General features: G+C 39.8%; 1 protein-coding gene across 3 annotated transcripts; it reads left to right on the plus strand.

Annotated features, from left to right (window-relative positions):
* Positions 1–525: 525 nt before the first annotated feature.
* On the plus strand, positions 526–20,483 carry NSMCE4A (NSE4 homolog A, SMC5-SMC6 complex component). 3 transcript variants are annotated; one of them, XM_073354196.1, is made up of 11 exons: positions 526–671; positions 823–1,137; positions 3,409–3,489; positions 4,102–4,232; positions 6,158–6,309; positions 8,182–8,281; positions 9,966–10,056; positions 14,150–14,244; positions 16,456–16,504; positions 18,213–18,304; positions 19,141–19,811. In XM_073354196.1, the coding sequence occupies exons 2-11, from the start codon at positions 828–830 to the stop codon at positions 19,252–19,254; spliced, it is 1,215 nt and encodes a 404-aa protein (XP_073210297.1). In that variant the 5' UTR covers positions 526–671; positions 823–827; the 3' UTR covers positions 19,255–19,811. The 3 variants fall into 3 exon arrangements, with proteins under 3 accessions (XP_073210297.1, XP_073210298.1, XP_073210296.1); XM_073354197.1 differs by lacking the exon at positions 526–671 and adding an exon at positions 19,832–20,483 and having other exon boundaries at positions 678–1,137; positions 19,141–19,210; XM_073354195.1 differs by lacking the exon at positions 526–671 and having other exon boundaries at positions 678–1,137.
* Positions 20,484–24,300: the final 3,817 nt, after the last annotated feature.

Genomic DNA, 24,300 nt, shown 5'->3' on the forward strand with positions numbered 1-24,300 from the left:
AGCTCCTGGGAGCAGGGACCATCTTTTTGTAGGGCTCCTAGCAGTACAGGGTCTGGGTCCAGGAGCAGATAGTGCGACAGTTACACATCTACACTACCGTGCTATGAACAAGGTAGGGAAGTGCCCTGCCGCCGATTGCACCGGCTGTCAAACCACACGGTGCGTTGAACACGGTCACGCACCAGGACCGTGGGCAAACCTGCAGCTTCCTTCGAGCACCGCCTGGTGCGGCCGGTTTGCACCCATCATTTGGCATGAAGCGTGGGCCCTGCAGTTAATTTCCAGGTTTTAAAGAGAGATGAGGTGAGGGGGAATGTAAAAGAAGAACTACAGCGAGGTGCCCCGTGTCTCCCCGGCGCTCAGGGCAGCGTCAGCACCCCGCCCCCGCTGAGCAGAAACACCCTCCGTTCTCACCCCTCAGAGGCGCTTCAGCGGCTCCCTGAGCGTCGTGTGCCTCCCACACGCCAGGGGGCGCTGCAGATACTGAGAGACGGAGGCAGAAGGGGACGCCGCCGGCGCTACACATACCCCTAGGGCGAGTTGCTTCCTCTCCGCTCTCCCCGCCCTCCATTGGCTTCGCGCTTTGGCCCTCGCGCTTCGCCGTCGTGGGAGTCCTAACAACGCATGACGCTCAGGGCGCCAGTGGTACGCGGGGCCCAGCGCGTTGAGGGGTGAGAGCCCGGCGGAGCGGGAGGGTTTGAGGAGGTGTTTCCCCCGGAGGGGGGATGGGATGGGGCAAGGCCCGAGCCTGAAGGAGGCCGGGGGAGTGAGGAAGGCGTAGGGCCGCCCGCGGCTCACGCTCTCCTTCTGCCCCGCCCGCAGCGGCGATGTCTGAAGACGCTGGAAGCGGCGGCGACTCCCTCCAGGCCCGGGGCCCGGACTCGGGCCGCAGCCACCGCCAGCCTTTCCCGTCCACCTCTCGCAACGGGGCCGTGCCCGAGCACCAGCAGCGCAGGCTGGCGGGAGGCCCAGGCCGTCAGGGCCCCCCGGAGGCTGCGAACGAAGCGGGTGACGGGGAGGAAGCGGAGTCGGAAGAGGAGTCCGGGCAGGGCAGCGAGAGGGCCGAGCCTGATGAGGACCACACGGACAGGAGGATGCTCCGGCAGCAGTATCGTCAGCTGATCAACAGAGTGCAGCGTAAGCCTGGGGATCGCCCCGGCCCTGGGGTCCGGGAGGGTGATCTGTGTTCGTACGGGGCTGGCACAGTGCGGTCCTGGGCAGTGGCTGGTGCTCCTGGGCGCTAGGGTAATACAAATAGTAACGACGATGATAGCGCTGGGGTCTCCCTGCGGCAGCCATAGACTTAGCCCTGCCGCAGAGCTGCAGCTGTCTCCGTCGTGCTTGATGCAGCTGCAGGAGACTGCCCCGCCCAGGACAAACGGCCTGTGCCCTACTCACTGGGAGGCTTATAGAGAGCTAGGGCTGAAGCTGGTGCTGGTCTTCGGATGATGGAGACTAACGTCACAGCAGAATTCTTCCTCTCCAGAGGGAAAACACTTTACCGGGTTCTTTAAAGGATCGTCTCTCCTCCTGAATTGTATGAGTGAGCATTGCCAAATTTTGGGCACTTAAGTGGTTTAACCTTCATAGGTGCTGGATAACCAGACAATCTGTTGCAGGAGTTGAGGGTGTTTGACATTTTTGAAATTTAGGCACCTAAATATTTATTTAACATCTCGTTTTAGACATCCAAGTTTGAAAATTTGCTGTAAATGTGTTGCATCCTTTTTTGCTGCCAAGGCCCAATTGAGGGAGGCATACAGGCTAACATGGCTGCTACTCTGAAACGAGTATAAATTTAGCAATTTGAGGTGATGGCCTATTTAGTAGACTTTTATCTTTGAATTAAAAACAACTTTTGTCATCACATTTTTAATGTTAAAATGTAGAAGGATAGTTGGTCAGTGACATGAGAAGTTTAGTAATCACTATGTGGTCACCATAATTCCATATAAAACTGTATTAAAGCAATGTTAAGACTTCGTGCTTTATGATTTTTGGGATGAGATATGGAAAGTCCTTATCAGTGTACAGCAACGCAGTGCACAGATGAAGATATGATATTTTTACCGGAAAGTACGGAAGAATCATAGCCAGAATAGACCTAAACCAGAACACTATCCTACAATTTGCAAAAGGGTCCATGGGGTTTTCAGTGATCACCAGTGCTTATGACCTGTATTTTACCTCTATGATCTCTGTTTCCCCTATGTGTACAGTCATCAGTGATGTCCCTTTGTCACTATTCTTCTGACTTGTAAGAGTGCTTGACTACTAAGTCATCAATAATAATTCCAGCAGCACCTGGTATTTTTTGTCTTTTTTTTGTTTTTGTTCCCCCTGTCCCCCCTTCCCAATCCCCCCGAAAATCTTCCATCTCATTCTGACTTGCTTAATTTACATAATTTTTACATGAAATTGCAACTCAGTTTTAGAATAACTCAACTATAACTTATAACTAGTGTTATAAGATGTTTAATAATACACTTATCAAGAAAAACACCAGCGCTTTGGAAAAGTGTATTAAGAGCTGGATGCATGTGCTCAAACCACTTGAACACTATGTTGCTGTGAGTAGTCATATAGAATCAGGCATTCAAATATTCCCATTGTGTCGATGTTTATTAATCTAAATAAATGTAGTTGTTTGTTTTAACCTAGTGATGTCTAGAAATGAAACAACCTTTATTATTATTATATGTATTATTGTATAGTGTTTAGGAGTGTTGGTCATAGACCATGACCCCATTGTGCTGTGCAACCTTGCATGTTTTTATAGAGGTCCCTAATTGGTGATGTTTAAATGTGTAAGACAAATGACATATGGCATAACTCTCATGAGCTCTGGTAACTACTTTGACTTAGAACAGGATATTTTAATTGGAATGATCAGCAAATTACATATAAGATTAAGATCTACTTCTTAATTTTGGAGCTTTTTAAAAATGTCCACATGCCAGAAATATACTGTGGATGGTTTGTAATCACTTTAGGGCTTGTGGGGGAAATCCTAGCTTTTGCATTTCTGAGTCTCATTCTATAAATGGGAACTCTTTTTATTGAAACATTCATTTTACAGTACTGAAATAGTCCTACTATCTGCAGTGACAAGTGCTACTGTTTTGATCTGCAAGTACTTAGCAGTAAACATGCGAATAGTCCCGCTGATTTCAGTGGGACTACCCGTATGCTTAAAGTTAAGCATGGGCATAAACGTTTGCAGGATCAGGGCCTACATAAATGCTCACTGTAAAAAGTACTAAAAACAGATTTGGAGTACTTTAAATTTGGTGAGATTTAGCGTCAAGCACTGTTAGCTACTTATGCTTAAGGCTATAGGTGTTTATTTTTTGATGTGTACATGTTTAATTTAAGATTTCATTTATTTGTTGTTTTCTTTTTTCCCAGAGAATCGTGAGGATATGCTGAGTTCAAAAAGCAATAGTTTGACAGATGCGCTACAAGAAGCCAATAAATTGTTCAGTGGAGGTAAAGTTAATCCCACAGTCTATTTCAGAAATTTTTGCTTTGAACCTCAAAGCTACTGATGTGATACTCAAAATAAAAAAATGTATGGGAATCAAATTCAGGTCCAAGTACTATATGAAAACACTAAAATATAGCAGTACAGTTCTTTAATAAATTGAAATGAAGATGGAACTGCTTGAGCAGACCTCACTACACTTAAAAAAAGGCAACAAACAAAGCAGCCAGGAAACTCCCCTTTAATAAATTTAGGTTTATAGCTAAAAATACAACAGTTTATTTATACTTCTGTATCTTGGCTCTGCAGTGCAACAGGAGTGAAAAAATAGTGTAAAAACTAATGTTGTTTAAGTAAATATATTGGGGAAGAAAATGTAATTTTACTTTAATGATGGCTTGACAGTGTTTCATGCCTCCTATTGGCAGTGATTGCTATTTGCAGAATTGGCAAACGTTTTCTTTTAGAGCAGTCTGTACAATAAAAGGAATGGTTTGATCTTCAGAAATTGACTTACAAAGCACATTAGCTCTGATTTTAGAGTTAGTGTAGTGTATACTTTATCACATTTAGACAATTGTATTTTGCTAACATACATCTTTCTTTTTCCATAACAGTTTCCCAGGCAAGGGAGGCTGCTCTGGATGCCCAGTTCCTTGTTTTGGCATCAAATCTAGGAAAGGAGAAAGCAAATGAGTTACACTCTGAAATGACAGTATTTGACTTGCCAGCATTTGCTGAAGATTTAGTAAGTTAAAAACTGCTGACTTGTTAAAATGTGGCTTGAGATTGCCCTATATGTAATAGAAGGGGAAAAGAAACTGGGGTTTGAAGATTTCAGACAAAACACTGCTGTTGCATTAAAACTTAGCATAATTTCATGAGGTTCTTTAACTTTTTTTGCAAGCAGTCTAGAAGTTTATTCTAAGTTTCTGCTCAATCTACAATAGTTGTTTTAAAGGCTACATTTAGAATCTACAGTTTTAATAAAGGAAATGTAGCTATACAAATTTAGACTCCAAATGTTACAGGATCAGCGTCTTACTGCATCAAATGATTTTTCACAGCAGTGAATTGAATGAGGTTCTTTACAATAGTGTATTTAGTAAAGAAAAGAAATCTGCTGTTTGCTGTTTTGAAGGTATAGCTTTTCAAAACCAATGTTTGCTGTTCTTTTTTCTATTACATGCACTAATTCCTATTTTAACCAAAGCTGTGATTTTCAGTGGGACTTCGATATCTGAATCTTATTGGCAGTTTTGAAGATCTCCTGTTTTATTTCTTGATACTCTGGCTAAAAAGTGCCAGTTTGCGCTGACATTGGAGCAAAAGCCAATTTCATTTTCTTATTATAAGCTGTTACAGTAGCCTAATGAGGAGTTGCAACTTTTTGTCAAAGGTGTAGCTTTGTTGTACAAGAGAATTAGGTTCCATTGCTTATTATTGGCTAAAGGGGGAAGAGGCATGTGATGTTTATACGGTACTTGAAATGTGTTCAGTTGTCCCAAAATGTGGTATGTTCAGAAACTGTGTGCTTTTAATTGCATTGTAAAGTTAAGAAACAGTAACTTCCACACTTGCTGGCATAGCGGTCATGGATTGTATGAAGGCAGAGGCGAAACTGTACTCTCATTCTTAGATATAGCTATGCAAAGACAAGTTTAACACGCACTGGGCAATGGAAGAAAGCTTGCAAATGAATAGAGGACTTGTGTTGTCTTTCTAGCACCATTCATAACCATCCATTTGCATAGATATTTAGTTTATGGGTAAAAATACAGGTATCTGAAGTTATAACTGGCAACTGAACTTCTGGAGAACATATGATAAGTAAGATAGTAGATAGCACAGCATCACTCTTTGCTGCTATGCAGGAGGACACTTCAATTCCTGTCCTCTGAAATGCTGGAAAGCTGTCATGTTGAAGACAGCCGTGAGGCAGTGTCTCTTTAAACAGCCTCGTGCTGGCAGTCTGAAAAAGAGAATTGATAACTGCCTTAGGTCCCATTGATTTCATGGAACTACTCACAAACTGGTCATAACTTTATGCCTAAATCTTAGCAGAATCGGGGCTACAGGTCCCAGTTCTGCAATAAACTCTGTTCAGGCAGATGCCTTCACCCACGTAGATGTCTGACTTCAGTGGGGCTTCCATAGGGCTGAATGGGCTACCTGTGTAGAGCTTATTGCAGGATTGAGGCCTAAAAATTATACAGTGGGGGTGAGGATAGACAAATGAGAAACTATAATTAAGAGAAACTGCTATGTTCCAAGAAGGAACATACCAGTTTCTTTTTTTGTGATAAGACCAGTAAGATGTTGGACCAAGACCAATCATTCTTTCATATAATATTTAGTGAATTATTGTATAATTTTTAAAATGTGGATTTTTTTCCTTTTTAGTACAATTTGGGAAGACATATCTAAATATTTGAATTTTTGTTTCAGTAGCAATTGACAGTGTCGTTCTTTCATTAGGTAATTCATGTTTCTATATGTCGACTTTAACTTAGTTCTTTTTTGTTTTTTTTACTGTAATTGGAAAAAAAGTAAGTGATTCTTGCAGTATTCAAGTAGGGTATACATTATAATGCAATATCTTAGAAATAAGTAGCCATTGACTTTGCTTTAAGTGAAATTTAGATGCAATATCTCCCCCCCCACCCCCAATAGCTAACATTTATGGGCCTAAATCGTCTAGAAGGAGAAGAAAATGATAGTGATGATGAGAGCATTGCTCATGGATTTTTACCTAATAATGCCTGGCATAAACTGGGAGCAGAAGCAGAAAGATATTTCAGAAGATCTCCTTCTTTTCACTACATGTAAGTATATTCAAGGAAAATGATCATGTATGCTGAAGTGCAACATGGCCTAATTCAAGTTAGTTTTCAAAAGGACTGACCCTTAGCTTATCAATGTTTAGGTAGTGCACTGTATTTGAGAGAAGAGATTAACTTGGGAGTCTGGCTGCAGTCCACAGCAGAGGTCTCTCCTGGCATGGCAGTTGCGTCACTGCACACTGAGTTGTGCCCTTCTCCCACCTAGATGAACTCATGTTCACCCAGGCATTTCAAATAACATTGTCCTTTCGGGGTCTGGTTTATGAAGTAGTAACACAAAATGAACATAAACCATTTTTTTCACTCTTCTGAAGCAAACAGTTCTTCCACTGGACAGTAAGATCTCAAAATTTCCTTTACCTAGTCTTTTCTGCCCTACAGTGCCATCCTCTGAAAACCTCTGAAAGCCAAAGTCACAGGAGAGTCCTCCTCTCCTCCTTAGGCCTTCCCCAGGCCCTGTAAAGCACTTTGTGGGCTTTGCTCCCAGACCACCTACCTGATTGTGTGTCTATCCTGATCTGTCTCCCTGAGCACCATGTAATCCTCTGCAGGATTCTGTAGTTTGAGAGCCTCCCAGTACTTCCTGCTTTTCTCAGCTGTTTCCTAGGAAATAATCTGAATCCTGGAAATCATCCCCACACTTCTCCTTTCCTGGCTCTACTGCTGGAGAGGCTTTGTGCTCCATGCAAGTTTTCCTCTGTGTGAAGAGGCACTCTTATGAGGTGCTGCCTCCGGGCTGCTGTCAAATGATCCTTGGTTACCTGACTCAGGCCCAGAAGCCCGGCGTTAACTTCAGACAGTCCCAGCTCACCCTGTGATAGATCCCAATTTAAATGAAAAAGATCAGTTTGATCATCCTGTCCCTGCTAATGCAGGTTTTCCCCCCTACAAGTAGAATTTCAACTCTGATAGAAGACTGAAGTATTTGAAGGCCTCAACCAGCTATACCACTTGTACTACAAGTAACTGTTGCAAGTGGTTGTAAACATGATCATACGGTCTAACACACTGGATTGTAATAACAGATGATTGATATGTTAGGAAGACTAGTAGCTAGTTTACTATTGAAATCTCAGATAGTTTTTGTGTTTTAAAAGTACCAACAAAGTGCTGAGGGTAATTTTATTCAAACATTATACTGGAAATGATCAAAGATATTGAATGGAAGAAAGTCTAACTTTGATTTCTCTCTAAATAGTTGAGTCTGGACCTTTAGCTAAACCCTTCTTCTATAGAAGGTTAGGTTTCCTATGGCAAAGTGTGAATATTGACAAAGTACTGAATTTTTGGTATCTATTAAAGTGCCCTGAATTAGAACCCATGTTTTAAGAAATTAGATCTATATCCATTTTTCAGTCCATTGAACATACTATGCCCTATTCTGAGAGTTTTGTTTCAAAATGCGAAGTTAACATGTTCATAGCTACAGGCTTACAACTGTAAAAATTAAACAAATGATCAGAGAAAAAATATAAATGGACTATTTTCAGAAAAAGAAGCATGGACTACCCCAAAAGCTCAGTTTAAAGAAGATATAAATTCAGTGTTACTAGTTAATATAAAAAATGTCATGTCTCTATGACAAATAGATTTTAATTTATTTTACTAAAAAAAACTTGGAATAAAATAATGCATTTAACATTGTATTGATTTATACTGTTGCAAAGCTGATTGCAAATTGTAATTCACAGAACCATTAGTGGTGGCAGTTTATAGGAATCATAGTACATATTAGAAGCTTCATGTTCAGTTTCCTAGCATTATTTTCCATCTTAACCCAGCAAACAAACTGCTCAATATATTCTCTAGTAAAGTAGTTTACATACATTCATGCTACTTTTCTACTTGGGTTAGGTTGGGATCCTTCAAGGCTGATCCTCCTGTAGCAAGGCAACGGATTGAGAGGCAGAAAAGGAAAGCAGGAACAGAAGAAAAAAGGGCAATGCCTGCTCAGGTTTGTAAAGTAATATTTTTAATAATCATTTTTGACAGCATAGCTATCCTAAGTCACTTTTTTAGTTTGTGAATTATCTGTTTTCTCTACCACTATGGCTGCACTTAAAACGCTATAGTGGCACAGCCGCAGTGGTGAGGGATTCTCCCTTTGCTGTAGTTAATCCACCACCCAGAGAGGTGGTAGCTAGGTTCATGGAAGAATCTTTCCAATGACCTTGTGCTGTCTACAACAGGGGTTAGGTCGTCTTAACTACATCTCTCAGGGTTGTGGATTTTTCACAACTTTGGGAGACTTAGGTGATGTGGTCCAAGTAGGAGATGCCCAGGATTTTACGGAAATATCTCATCTCTGCTACCTGTATTTTCCGTTCAAGTTCTGCTGTAAAGGTCCGTGTCTTGCACACATACTGAAAAATGGATATGACCAATGCGTGCAGCAGTTTCGGTTTGGATTCCAGGGAGATGTTCTTATTCCTCCAAATTGGTTTTGTTTTGCCACTGCTGCTTTAGTATGCCTCTCTTTATTATGGATAAGACAGATCTGCAAAATCACATTATCTCATTAATATCCTGTTAGGAGTAATTTCAAACCTGTCATGATTTTTCTTAAGTAAATGTCCGGCCTTTTTATCAACATAGGTTAAAGAAAACCTTAAGTAACTGTCCATTTTAGTAATAACAAGCCCCCCAACCCCCCAAACTGATTTTTAAGGTTTTAGAAGTTTATGCACCAGCAGAATCCTCCCAATTCCTCACAACTAGGAAAAACAAATGGTCCTTACAATAAGTCCTGGAAATTGATAAACTGGAACTCTTGAGCTGGATTGGAAGAGCGGGAGTAAGTTTCCAAAGCAGCGGCTAACTGTCTCCTTTCTTAAATAAGTGGGGCTGCAGTTCAGGTGCCACTGTGCATGGCAGATGTGGCAAAGAGAGAAGGGTAGTCTTTCAGATAAATAGATTCCAGGCATTTGACATAGTCAAGTATGTTATGCATATTATGTTCCATGACAGCAGCCTTTTATTACTCTGTCTTCTGTTTTTTATAGCCAAATGCAACAATTCAGAGCTGATGTTTTCTTTCTGCTGTCAAAGTTTGACTCAGACTCACAATTTATCAGACCACTCTGTTTTATTAGCAAAGCTGCTCTGCTAATACATTTAGAAGTGAGCCCCCCGAGTGGGGCTTGTGTCTCTTAATTTATACAGTTTTTGGAGAACAAGTTACAGAGAAGTTACAGACAAAAGAAGAAAAAAGATTTTAGTCACCACCCTTTGAGATCCCTGAGACCAGTCACATATCTTCAATTACCTGCCACCCTTAACAATCTCCTTTAACAGCTTCCAGTTAACTTAACTAATTGCCCTTCACACCTTCCATTCTGATGCCTGCTTCTTAGACGTGCTGGTTCTATCTTAATTGCTTCTCCATTCAAAAGCTAACTGTCCCTACATGTGCTCCCTCAGATACTTTGTAACATATTTTGGCATGCCCTCTCATATACAATGTATCCAGCATGTCCCCTTATACAACGCTATACTTATACAATGTTATACTTCCACACGGCTTAGTACTAAAACTTGTCACTAAAAGAATATGATAAAAAAAATGTAGAAAAATGTTTTTTCTCTGTAATGTTGGCTTACACCAGGATAGATGCGTGATTCTTGATATTTTTTTTCAGTTGAAGAAAATGGAGGAGTCTCATCAGGAAGCCACAGAAAAAGAAGTAGAGAGGATCTTGGGATTGTTGCAGAGCTATTTTCAAGATGATCGTAAGTGTGCCTCCAGTTTAGCTAAAATTTGCACTAAACAGGGAGGTGTAATATGCTATATAGATTACACTTTGGAAGCTAGGGAATGAAACTCAGTTACTACATTAGTAATTAATGGTGTCTAGAATCCAAGGTTCTAGTGTGTCCTCCTTTGCTGGTGAGGAGGTTAGGCTTGTAGACTTGAACTCTGGCCACATTCTAAATTCTGTCTCTGTGCGGTCTCCACAGCGATTGTACTGCATTTATGGCCTGCAATTGCAGCATTTAGCCTGAGGAGCTGTTGTTTCTCTCTGCAGACTCAGAAAAACATGGTTTCAGTTGACATTTGGAACAATAAGGACTAGAAACTTGATATTTTTAAATGTAAGCTTGGGTTCTGCTGAAACTGATGGAGGCTGTTCGAGAAATATGACAGTGAACCAGTTAAACTAATCTCTTGACTCTAGTCAAAAATAGGGTATTAGAAAGGTTCTTTCAGTCCTTTTTTTTTAAACAGGTAACTGTGACAGCAGCCTATCATCTAACTGATGATATTGCACGAAGTTAATTGAGCACATATGCAAACAGTTGTGAGACCTCATCCACAATAAGTTTTTGAGCGGACATTAATTAGGGCTCTACTTGAATTTCAGCCAGCATCACTTATGAGATTTTGGATGTGTTGAGACAACTTTTTTTCCATGACTTGTGTATTGCCTTGGCTAGTGAAGGCCAGTGGGGGAAAAACTGAATCCTTCGCAGATGGGAATTGATACTCCCTCTGTTAAGGGAGGACAAAATTCCAGTTTGCCTTAAGGAAATGTGTTTTGTGGGGCCTGTGTTCTAGAAACTAGTCCTTGGTGTTGAGAGTCTATTCATTATCAAACTGTATTTAATCTTTCATTTTTGGTTAAGATTATTATTATTTGGATTGTTATGATGTGACAGTTTTCACAGCATATGGATTTCTTTGACGTACAGTAACTCCTCACTTAATGTTGTAGTTATGTTCCTGAAAAATGCTACTTTAAGCGAAACGATGCTAAGTGAATCCAATTTCCTCATAAGAATGAATGTAAATAGCGGGGGGTTAGGTTCCAGGAAAAAAATTTTCACCAGACAAAAGACTATATTTTTTTACAGACACAGAATAGAAGTTTTAAATAATTTAATACTGTACACAGCAATGATGATTGTGAATCTTGGTTGAGGTGGTGAAGTCAGAGGATGGAAGAGGATGGGATATTTCCTAGGGAATACCTTACTGCTAAATGACCAGTTTCAGAGTAGCAGCCTTGTTAGTCTGTATTCACAAAAAGAAAAGGAGTACTTGTGGCACCTTAGAGACTAACCAATTTATTTGCATAAGCTTTTGTGAGCTACAGCTCACTTCATCGGATGCATTCAGTGGAAAATACTGAGTGGGGAGATTTATATACATAGAGAACATGAAACAATGGGGGTTACCATACACACTGTAACGAGAGTGATCACTTAAGGTGAGCTATTACCAGCAGGAGAGCGCGGGGGGGGACCTTTTGTAGTGATAATCAAGGTGGGCCATTTCCAGCAGTTCACAAGAACGTCTGAGGAACAGTGGGAGGTTGAGGGGGGGAATAAAAATGGGGAAATAGTTTTACTTTGTGTAATGACGCATCCACTCCCAGTCTCTATTCAAGCCTAAGTTAATTGTATCCAGTTTGCAAATTAATTCCAATTCAGCAGTCTCTCGTTGGAGTGTGTTTTTGAAGTTTTTTTGTTGAAGAATTGCCACTTTTAGGTCTGTAATCGAGTCACCAGAGAGATTGAAGTGTTCTCCGACTGGTTTTTGAATGTTATAATTCTTGACGTCTGATTTGTGTATTCTTTTACGTAGAGACTGTCCAGTTTGACCAATGTACATGGCAGAGGGGCATTGCTGGCATATGATGGCATGTATCACATTGGGAGATGTGCAGGTGAACGAGCCTCTGATAGTGTGGCTGATGTGATTAGACCCTATGGTGGTGTCCCCTGAATAGATATGTGGACACAGTCAGCAACGGGCTTTGTTGCAAGGGTAGGTTCCTGGGTTAGTGGTTCTTTTGTGTGGTTGAGTGGACAGCCCCCCAACCTGAAGCAAATACTCACCAGCAACCACACAACAGAACCACTAACCCAGGAACCTCTCCTTGCAACAAAGCCCATTGCCGACTGTGTCCACATATCTATTCAGGGGATACCACCATAGGGCCTAATAAATGATGATTTAATAACTAGGGCTGCATTTTATAATCTGTCTAGTCAGGAGGTTGCAACCTTTTATGATTTATACAGGCCTTTCTATTGTGATACGTGCTTTTGTCATCTCAAGATTAAGCCGTATGCCCTCCATGGGGCTACATCTTTAGTTTTGCTAAAACGGAAGCTACTGCTGAATGCAGCTCTTCACTTCTTAAGCAGGTGTCTTGCTGCAAACATGCAGTGACGGTATTTGGAATTTGCATTGGCCGCCTATTTGCTTCTGGCTGGAGATAAAGGTGGTGATTTGGACCTGAGAAGCCCTAAATGGCTTGGGCCCTGCCTGCCTTCACCTGAGATTGACACAGTTTGGGTAGTGAGGGGTGTTGAAGCTGGAGCTTACTTGGTATTTGAGAGGGCGCTATTGGCAGGGCGTTTTGAGGACCTTTCAACTTTCCAGTTTAGTTGGAAATAATCTGAATTCGTTGACATCTAGAACCAAGAGTAATCTTAGACTTAGAAGTGTGTGTGGGGGTGATTACCAGCTCGAGGAGACATACTTGCATACGTTCCCAGCTTGAGGAGACATACTCTCATCAAGCTACCATACTAAGAATAGTAGTGTAGCCCTAGTACCATCATGGGCAGTGGTGAACTCAGGGTGACCAGCCTCACCACTGCCCTTGCTACTGTGGCTACACTACTACTTTTAGTGCACTAGCTCAATGAGAGCTAGTGTGAATATGTGTACTGGAGGTGGGAATCACCACCAGCTCCCCGTGTAGACCTAGTCTAAAAGCCTACCAGTTTAGAAGGCTAAGGTGGCTAGGGTTTGAAGGTTTTGTCAACTCAAGGTGTGGAGTTTGTGCTTTCTGTCAAAGCAGAGATGAGGATGTTTAATATTTGTGTGTTGTGCCTGGCTATTTTTTATGCTTGGAGTAAAGGGGTGCAGGCACTTGGATCGCTGGTCTCCCATTGCTGTTTTTGTTTCTGTTATGTATCTGTGTTTTTTAATTTGTCATGAATCTAAAATCAGAGACAGGTGTGTCGGTTTTCATTTTAAATAAACAAATAGTTCGTTGAGCCACATTCTGCAGGCTCAAAGGCTAATATTTAGGGTGGGAGGTGCTGTTTTGGCTTCATTTCGTGTCTTGCCCTGGTTGCTGGGATCCCGATCAGGGTGCAGAATCCATAATTTTCAGATTTGAATGGGGAAACAGATTGTTAGTATTTTATCTTGTTTTTGTTCTCAGGTTTTTTGCATATGTAATAAATATGCTGATTGTGGACATGCTTTTGCCAGTAGTATATTAATATATTTGTATAAGAACATTTTAGTAGCATTGATCATCTATATTTAAAAAATATCTTCTCCAGCTAGACTTGCAGGGAAAACATATGTTTAAAAAAAAAGTCTATTTAGGATGCATAACTGGGAAACTTCTTTTAATAAGACTCTAGGCAGAGAGAGTTCAGAGCCGTTAATTACATGTCTTTTGATCTCCTACCACCCCTTTCCTTCCTTTTTAATTCTTTCCAATGTATGGCCATTCCAACAGAGTAGGGCATGTTAGCACTTATCTTGCAGAAGTGTTCTTAATTAATGAAACAATGACAATTTTTAACTACTTTATTTCATTTCAGGTGTATGTGGGGAGGTGGGACGTAGCGGGGAGAAAGGGGTAATACGCTGTGTATTAAAAAACAAAAAAACAAAACCCTGTTACACATTAAGAATTTGAAAATATATTAAAATTCACATAAGAACAGTTAAATATATAACAATTTGCTTAAGCCCTACATAGACTATTATATCTCTTAAATTAGCATTTACATCTCTGCTAGCTTTATGTATACCATTTGTTTTATAACCACTGTTTTCTTATGTCTATAGCGAATATACCTATTTCCTTCTTTGATTTTGTGATTGATCCAAGTTCTTTTGCACGCACTGTGGAAAACATCTTTCATGTGTCCTTCATTATAAGGGTAAGGAGTAACTTGGTCTTCAAATCTTACTTGTATACTGGAATGATCCAAGAAAACCAGAATATTTGTTTCTTTTTATTTACCGTAATTGCAGCTGCTGTTTTCACAATTTTAGTGAGGTGGTATATTTTTTGCTTCTGTGACAGGATGATTTGGGAATGCAGGTCTAACATTTGACACTGATTTGATACTGTGGAGTCCAACTCTTGATTTGCATTTGTGAAAATTTTATTGGCAAAGTGTTTGAAATCCCATTTTTTTCATTAGTCTAATAGAGAAGTTTTAATAGATTTGTAATCAAAGACAAATAAGCATAAATGGATTTTACATTGTCACCAGAACCCTAAGATAAAAATTGGGGTGGACTGATTTAAATTAAAGCTATATAAATCACCAATTTTAATTATAATTTCAACCAGCAATCAGAAATTTTGATCTGGTTTTGCATTTTTACTTTAGTTACTGTGTTAAAGGTTAATTTTCATTGGTCAGTACTTGTTGCTAACAGGAGGATACACTGTAACAAATACACATCATTGCTTAAATTAAGATAGTTTAACATACATTTTTAACATTAATTTTTACATTTGTATTGTTAGAAAATGGTGACCAATGCTTTTTTTATTTACTAGGTTGTTTCAGGCTGCATTTGGATGAAAATCTGTTTTAGTTTTTTTAAAAAATTAAATAATATATTTAGCACTTTTTGATTTTTATTTAGTTTTATTAATGTCTGTTTTGCATTTATAAGTATGGTTTATGCATTGAGCCTGGGACTTGTACCCAGAAACTCCTGAGATCTAATCCTTGCTCTAAGAAAAGGAGTACTTGTGGCACCTTAGAGACACCGACTCATTCAGTGGACTTGTCCATGTAGTTTGTTGTCTGTGTAGATCAGTGGTGGGCAACCTGCGGCGCACGCAGCCTGTCAGGGGAATCCACTGGTGGGCTGCAAGACCGTTCGTTTACATTGGTATGGCTGCCCGCAGCTCCCAGTGGCTGCAGTTTGCCGTTGCAGGACAATGGGAGCCGCAGGAAGCGGCGGCCAGCAAGTCCCTGTGGTTTGCGCCGCTTCCCGCAGTGCATCTGGTTGTGAAATCAACCGTTTACCACCCGCGGAGGTGGTTTGAGGGTTTTTTTAGTGTTTGTTTGTAAATCATTTTAAAGAACTAAAACTTTGTGCGGGCACTTATTGATACACTCTTGCTTATATTTTTGTAAATTAATCCTCACTTAATCTGTGAAAGTGCTTTGCTCCTTTTGCCTGATTTCATACATGAAGTGTGGAGTACCAAGCATTATTCTTCCCCCGAATGACATTGTCCAGGAAGAAATAGGAATAATGCAAATGTGATGGTGTTTTTTCCTTTGTTTTTCCTTTGAAGCGGCTGGTAAACGAATCAAGTTATGACAGTCACAGAACTGTGGAATATATTGGAATAGTAGTTGAATTGTTTTTAAGATGAGTTTTAAGTGCAAAAGCCTGTAATCGCTTAAGAAGACCATGTTTTCCTGCGCATGTGTTTTAATGGATTTAATTCTGTAGTTGACATATTTTTAATCCCAAATCCCCTATTTTTGTATCCTTAACTTCACTTATATATTTTGCTTTGGGCTAGAATATCTCAAGTTTGTTCTCTGCCTAAAGTTTTTTTTTCAGTGGTTTAAAAGTAACCAAACCAGTTCTCAAATCTTTTCAGGACTACTATGTGCTCAGATAACCCACTCTCTTAATTCAAGTTTGGCATGTATGTAATCAGTGAAAGGAATTCTTTTGAGTTCAGCGAAGAAAATTTGAAAATGAATAAATGATAATGAAAACTATAACTATATTTTCAATTTAAAATGCATGTGGTGAAATGACCAAGGGAAGTGTGTCAATACTATATTCATGTTATGATTGAGATTTTACAGATACATGTTAGGAAGTTCACTTATGTCTCCCTTAGCAACGGTAAATTTGCACTCCTGTGAATATGTAGGAAGTATTTGCAAGAGGCTTAGTTATTGTTGCTCTGGTAACATAACTAAGATTCTTGATGCAAGAATATATGTACATTTCCACTAATATAGCATTGCAAAGTTAGTCATATAAATAAATGAAAACTGTGTAGCCTTTAAAAAAAAATTGTTGTTGTCTATTTCAATATTTTAAATCATCTGAACAGTTTCAGTTTCTGTAATTGTAAAACAAATTGTATTGCATTCTAGGATGGCTTTGCAAGAATAAAGCTGGATCAGGACAAACTGCCAGTAATAGGTAAAATACATTTAACTTTTTAAAAGGCATATAAATTACTCAGGCACCAAAAGAGTGTGTGTATCTAGACGGTTTATAGGTCTTTTAAGCAATAGATTTAGGACTCATATCTCAAGACCTCACCATGACCTATTGCCTTCAGTGGGCATTGCTTCTGTTCCTATGTGGTATCTGCTTCATAGGCCTGATAGCATAACCCTTGCTTATTTGAGTAACTGTAGGATTGGACCATGCAACTTTCAAAGTATTGCAAACAGAGAGAAGCACTATAACTTGCATTTGTTAAATGAAGAGTCCTTTAAAGTTTACTTTAGTTTCAAGCCAGTTCTGTTAGGATGCTTGACCTTTTTCTCTGCAGACAGACACAGACTGCATGGGCTTTGGTATACAGGTCACTGAAGTTGCTAAAAAGATTGCTATTAACTTGAGTAGGCTGTGGAGCAGGCCCTATATGAGCTAAGAAGATACATAAGAACGGCCATACTGGATCAGATCAGAAGTCCATCTAGCCCAGTATCCTGTCTTCCGACAGTGGCCAATGCCAGGTGCCCCAGAAGGAATGAACAGAACAGATAATCATCAGGTGATCTATCCCCTGTTGCCCATTGCCAGATTCTGGCAAAAGAAGCTGAATTCTGGCTAAAGAAGTACCTGTCCAAAAAAACCCAGAACATGGAAGTCTAATCCAAGTGAACCTAATGGAAAGAAGTATAAATTATGGTAGGTAAAAAGATGAACATTAGGAGAGCAAAGAGAATTTGAAGAGAAAATAGTCTGCAAATAACAAAAGTCTTAAACATAATAGACAAAGCAGGAAGCCTGCAAAAGCAAAGCAGGCAGCCTGGTGTGTCTGCTAGAATGCCAAGGAAAAAAAGGGAAATTGAGGATAAGCTACATGATTTTCTTTTTAGTTTTCACAGAGGGTAATGGGGTATATCTACATGAGACCTTCATTTTTTAGGTAACAAAGAATTAGTCCTGGAACAAATTGATAAAGAGCAGTAAGTCACCTGTACCAGATAGTATTAATCCAAGAGTACTAAAAGAATAAGAGAGAAGTTGACAGTGGCAAGCAAAAAATTCAATACACTGAAGTCAGCTATGGATGGCTGGAGAACTGGAGGGGAGCAGATGTCATATAAAAGGCAGTGACAGATACTTGGACTTACAGACTAGTGAGCCTTATATCAATACCAGGAAAATTGGTTAAAACAAGAATTAAGAACAGAATTATAAACACCTAGACTGTAATATTGTAGGGACAAACAAGTACATCACTTATAAAAGATAATGTGTCTAATCTAGAATTCCCTGAGCACATCATCAGTCATTAGTAAAGGATAATTAGTTGGCATGAATTGACAAAACCCTTCCTTAGAGGATACTAGGAAAACATGAGGTGTGAGGTAAAATCCTGTAATGGATTAGAAACTGCAATGTGGTGGTAATAGGTGAAGTTTTAAGATGGCAAAATATATATATTTTGCCTGAAACAGTCTGGCAGATTTGACACAAATTCACTACCAACTACTGAAGTTAAGAGAGTATTTACTGTTGGTTTTTTATGCAGCATCTGGTACTGGCCTGTCAGAGACATAATAATGGACTAAATGGGCCACTGATTTGATCTGATGTTCCTGAATGGTACTGTAACACCTGACATGCCTTTCTAACTGTATGGGTCCTGAAAATGTGGTATTTTGAACAGAGCCTTCACATGAAGAAGAAGGTAGAGAAAATGACCAGAATGCCCAAGTACGGAACCAAGCAGTAATATCTTTGAGCCATCAAGACTGGAAGGTACAATAGATGACACTGCCTTTTGCTTTAGTTTAAATTTAAAGAGTCTCGGAGAGCTCTGCTATTATATGATGTGAAGTCACAAAGTAATGCATCTTATGACAAGTTGTGTACACATCTTTGTATCAATACATATTGATCATTATGGACTCTGGAAAACTAGTAGGTACAATCAGTTTCTTTCTATAGTGAGATATGGAATATCTCACTATATTATATAGATATTTTCATTCCAGTCCATGTCACATTTATACTGCTTCCAATCTAAGGCTGTGCAGCTACAAATAACTTTCAATTACTGTACTATATAAAGGCCATGTAGATATTAGAAGTCAGTCCAAATTGCTGTTTGTTTTCCTGTGTTACATGGCATTCAGTCATGGCGGGGGGAAGGTGGGGAAGGGATGTGTCTGCTATTTATCATATCCATAATTTGATTTAAAAGAATGTCCTAGGGTGCATAAGATCAGGCTTATCTAAGTTCCTGAAGGTGGTATGAAACAATGATAGTGCTCCATATGGTGAAGTGCTAATTGTAAAGCTATCACATATGCACCCACTTTTCACAGGCTGGGTGTGCAGAACTTGGTGACCTGAAGTTTAGTTTGACTAATAGACCTTAAAGTGGTTTATTTTTAAATATACCTGTAGCAAAAAAAAGATTTTTGGCACATGGAACTCCCATCCCTTCTCCTCCCTAAGTTGACCTAATCATTCTAGCAAGTGCTGAAATGTGAATGCCCTGTGTATTTCTAATACAACTAATTCCTATGTGTTTAAGTAGTCATAGTAGTGTAATAAACTTTTTTTTTTAAACTCTGATTTTCTCTGATCAGGACATTGTAGAAACTTTTGAAATCACAGAACCTATGATTCCCCCTCCTGGTGTCAGCCAAGAAAATGAAAGTAAGTTTTTATTTAAATTGATTTGTCAGAAGACTTCTTCATAGTTCAATCCATACATTTTGTATGTATTTGAAAGAATTGTAGAGAAATTACCTGTAATGCTTGTGTAACCCATAGAATGTAATATGTTTAATGTAAATACTTGAAATTGCATATTTGTTTAGGGTTTTTTCCTTAAGTATACTTTAAAGACCACTTTAATTCAGGTGAATTACTCTGGATATTGCAAAGTGTTTAATTACAATGATGGGTGCTGTAGAAAAACCTGAGTGTGACTGTATTCTTTGTGGATCAAAAGTCTTTGCATATAAATCTTCTAAACAGCAAAGAGTTGAAATATGTGTACTTGAACATTTTATGGCTGGCTAGTTGTTCGGTTCTCAGAACTTCATACTGATATTGTAAATATAATGCTGTGAATGATCATGGTTTAGTTTATATAATTTTTAATTTTAAAAAGGACAGTTGATAAGTGATAAAATATTCTAAGGGCATCTTAAAATACATCTATGGAATTTATTTTTAGGAACAGAGTACATGAAGGAGCAATGATAAATGCAATGTAATAAGGTTTAGGTGATATTGAACTGTCTTTTAAAATGTTCTTTATTTCTTTTCTAGGTTAGGTTCCATGAAAGAAAAAATGTGTGTTAAAATATTCAGATAAGTTTTATATGTATATACTGTATGATAACATTTATTTTTGATGAGAACACTAGTTTAGTTTAAATTTGATTCTTTTTATATAACAAGCTTATTGTATCTTTTTATTTATACATGTCATTTACAGTAGTAAAGGTTGTCATGATACATAAGGCATTTTCATCCTATCATGATTTTCTTTAATAAAGCCCTTCTGTAATGTTGACTGTTTTCCAAATTTGTATACAATAAATGTAGACAGGGATGGCCCAGAATACACAGACTACATGACTGCAGCTTAAGTTCCATTTGTGGTTATTAGTGATTGTTATTGATACTCTGTACTTGATATGGAGGTGGGGTATACAGAAAATAGAAGGTGGTTTAGAACTCTTCATCGGGAGCTTTAGAAAAATGTTGGTGTCACAGCTGAAGTGGAATGAGAATGGAATGGAATATAAACACCAGAGGAAGAAACAAAACTTGCCAGATTTTGATCCTCAGTGTAGCGTCGGATGAATGCTACTCTGAAACCTGTAATAAAGTCTGCTGCAGTTTCCACGGCATGCATCTGATGAAGTGAGCTGTAGCTGATGAAAGCTCATGCTCAAATAAATTGGTTAGTCTCTAAGGTGCCACAAGTACTCTTTTTCTTTTTGCGAATACAGACTAACACGGCTGTTACTCTGAAACCTGTTTAGAGGCTGTTGGTTTCAGACCTGTTGATAGTAACACTTCCCCCTCTTTTTTTGTCTTTTTAACTTTCCTTTCTTAAGTGAGTTGACTTACATCATGCCAATAACTTAATCAGTATTTTTCTGAAGACAGAGCTTCCTTTCTTATGAGGGACATTTTTGATGGGTTTAGATCCCCGCCCCTTCCCTTCTCCTTTCTGTTCTTTCCCACCCACTTACTGTTGCCTCTTCTGCTTTGTCTGATGCTGTTCTCCGTTAGCAGTCTGTTTTCCGGTGCATGATGTGCTGAAATACCTTGGCTGACATCATAACCTCCTCTGCTAGCTTAGGTAGTGTTGCCTCTGGTTTGAACATTTTAGGACAATTTACTGGCGCATTAGGCAGATTGAACTAGGCAAGGAAGGAGTTAACTCTCATGCAGGTTGAATGCAACAGTTTCCTGCTTTTATCAGGGTGCTGCACTGAGGCCCTGGTTCAGCAAGCTATCTCTATTCAGCAAGGCACTTCAGCAGGTGGTAAGGTCCCATTGACTGTAGTGGACTAAAGCACGTATTTGAGTTATTTGCTGAATTGGGGCCTAAGTCTTGAATGGGTTCACTTCAGCTACTCATTAGACAGTAGGTTTTGAATGGGACTCCAGTTTTGATGTACCTTACAAGAGAAAACTGCAAGTTTCTTGAAATGTTACACCTCTAGTGCAGTTTGCCTCCCCAATTTTTGTGCAGCTTCTTCCCTGGTTTTGGAAATCTTGCACTTTTTGCCACATGTTGTAATGCTCACTCATACTACACGCTGTTATAAAAAACTGTTTTATCTGTCAGGATTTAACCTGCAACTGTAGAGTAGAGGCGAGGAGTGAGATTGATAGTGGACATTGGAAAAGAATTAAAACACAGGGAAATAGAGTTAAACAGGATAGTGTTCACTCACTAACATCTGTGGGGGGGAGGGAGGGGCTGGGAAGGAGGAAAAGAATCAGAAGAAAAGGGAAATGAAATAAAGGCAAAAAGAACAAAAGTAAGGAAGAAACAGCAGTAATCACTTTCTTCTATTGAGATTTCTGTGAAATCCTTAGAACAAGAGGTGCCTTTGGTTATTTAAAAAACAAAACAAAACACCACCACCTGAGCTCATAAGTACTGACTGGCTCAAAAGGAACTGTCACCAGCTTTGTTAGACACTGTCTACCTTCAGCTACTAGTTCCTGACAGGCCAAAGCAATTGCAACATGCACATGGAGATTCTTTAAACTAATATCCAGGAAATAAACAGAGAGCTGAGAAACATTGGTCTCTGATCATGATGCCATGGTGATTATCAACTCCTTGTTTCTTCTAATCTTTATCAGGACTTTTAGTATTGAGGCAGTGATAGAAAGGCACGGAGGAGCCTCATCCCTCAATGGAAAGAGGAGACATTACTTGTTGTTGCAGTCTGTTGTTTGAACAGAAAATTGCTTCTACTGAAAACAATGACTAAGAGATCCATCCATTACCAAAGAATACCTTATCAGAAGAATTATGAGACTGAGCATGGAGCAAATCAGTTTGTTTTCAATTCTGTTCTCATAGAAGTTGGTGCCCCACAAGACCACCTCTTTGATGCCAGATGTATGAAAGATCTTAGACCATTCAAGACAATCCTCAACTCTAGAATATTAATGTATAGTTACTGTTAACCAAGGAGAAGAGATTTCATGGGTTTGAAGTGTCTGTGAATCCCCGGGAGGATGCATCTATGGACACTAAAATGTGAATGGGTAGTACTTGTAAGTCTACTCCTGACTGAAGATTGTCCTTGGTCTCCTATGAGGCCAGAAAGACCCTGAACTCATCTACTCTTTAGGGGTGATACAAGAATCTCCAGCTTGCTTCCATTCACCACTGTTTTCAAGTTTCCCTGCACTTTCATTTGCATGTGATAATTCCACATGGTTGTGACTGAATGAATGTCAGTAAATTGATCAACCTTCCGTTAATAAGAATTTCCGGTCACTGCTTATTTTGTTATTTTGTTTTGTTATTTTGTAAGGAAAGGCACTTAGTATTGAAGTCCATGAAAGAGCTAGGAACTGCTGTTTATGGGGGCACTTACATTACTGTAGGCAAATCACTTAATTTTAATTTTTGGAGGTGCCATATACGTTACTGAGGTTTCTGAAGAGAATCCTTCCCCATGTCGGTGAAAGTGAGGAAGAATGGTCTTGCAGTTAAAGCACAGGAATGGGGCTCAACAGACTGGGTTCCATTCCTGACTCCTTGTGTAACCCTGTCAACATTATTTAATATCTTGCTCAGTTTCTCCATCTTTATGCTGTCTTCAAGGGGCCAGCTAGCCTACTTTCCCTTTTTTGAAGTTTGGGAGAAAATTTTTGCAGATTTAATACTGAAAACCATTTTGTGTTTAAGGCTTTAAGGGGGTCCTATAATGAAAATTGCCTTTTGCTAAAGGAGAAGAAAGTGTCGGAAAGAGACATGAGGGACACTTGCAGAAGTGGCAGGTGTGGGAGCCAGTGTTGTGCTTGATATGTTTGTACGTGGCAGCTGTGGACCTCCTGTGAGGACAGGGAAAACTCTATAATTCCTTTCTTCCCCTATTATGGGGAACCTCCTTAGATTGCCAGGGGCCAGGAAAACAGGCATGTTCAGTGCATGCAGATCTGAAAATGGGAAAAGGTAGTGTATGTCACAAATACTCCATGTTGGAGGGAGTGAAACTGGACATGGTCAAGCCCATATGCCTTGCAATGGGATGAGGGAAGCTAATGGGGGGACTCTATGCTTGCACAAGGCCCATGGTGCTGCAGGAGGAGAAGAGACTAGTCCCACTTTTATAAAGGGGGGGAAGGAGAAATTCATTTCACACAAACTTTAATGTGGAATTAAAGCTGCTTATACTCAATTGCCTCCTGTGCCCCACTTCTCCTACCTTGCCCAATATGAGTTTAATTCCAAAAACTCCAGTTAGAAAAGGTAGGATAGGTAGAGTACAGCCTTTTCCACACACAAAGAGCATTAGAAGGAAAAAAACCCCAACCAGCCAGCAAAAGTATTGGAAGACGGAGGTGCAGAGTTAAGGTGACATCTCCCCCCCCCCCAACTCTTAGACGTTTGTAAAAACAGTAAGTGAAATTTTAGGCGTACATTGATTATTTTAAGTTCATCTCTTTACAGCCCCTGACTTGCTCACAAATAGCTTTACTAAGAGGGAAAACTCTTTGTAATCATGGCAGAGTTCATGCCTCTAACCTTCCATGGCAGACACTTTTTTATTTTTGTAACAGAGGGCTTCAGTCCTTAAAATACATCTGGTAAGGTATGTTCTTAAAGTGTATCCCACAATAAATATAAAAAAATATTGTTTTTATCATCCTGCATTTACTAGTATTGTGTACTAAACATTTTATTTAGGCTCCACAGCATAGGGTCTGAGTGAGTATTCGCTAGCAAAGGGTTGTAGTAATGGGTTTCATGCTCAGTGCCACGGCAGGGGCAATACCTGCTGCGTTGAAAGTAATTGAACAAACAGCTTGGCAGGGAGCGGTTCTCGCGGAGAAGGCTGTGTCGCCTCATGGACCCCCTCACACTTCACCCCCCCAGGCTCCCAAGCGGAGAATTTTCAATCCCCCGGAGCAAGTTCGTGAGGCGGAGCAGCTCCCGTGCATTGAACAGGGCGCCCGGGAGCACTACCCTCACCGCAGCTATTATGCTTTATGATCCCAGACAGCGCCACGCCTGCCAACTCCCCAAATGC

The sequence above is a fragment of the Lepidochelys kempii genome, chromosome 7, assembly GCF_965140265.1.
Source record: "Lepidochelys kempii isolate rLepKem1 chromosome 7, rLepKem1.hap2, whole genome shotgun sequence".
In the NCBI taxonomy this organism is placed as follows: domain Eukaryota; kingdom Metazoa; phylum Chordata; order Testudines; family Cheloniidae; genus Lepidochelys; species Lepidochelys kempii.

Coding starts and splice junctions, on each gene's coding strand:
- NSMCE4A (XM_073354196.1), top strand. CDS start 828: ATGTCTGAAGACGCTGGAAGCGGCGGCGACTCCCTCCAGGCCCGGGGC. Junction 6,310..8,181: donor TCTCCTTCTTTTCACTACAT/GTAAGTATATTC, acceptor TACTTGGGTTAG/GTTGGGATCCTTCAAGGCTG. Junction 16,505..18,212: donor GGACAAACTGCCAGTAATAG/GTAAAATACATT, acceptor TATTTTGAACAG/AGCCTTCACATGAAGAAGAA.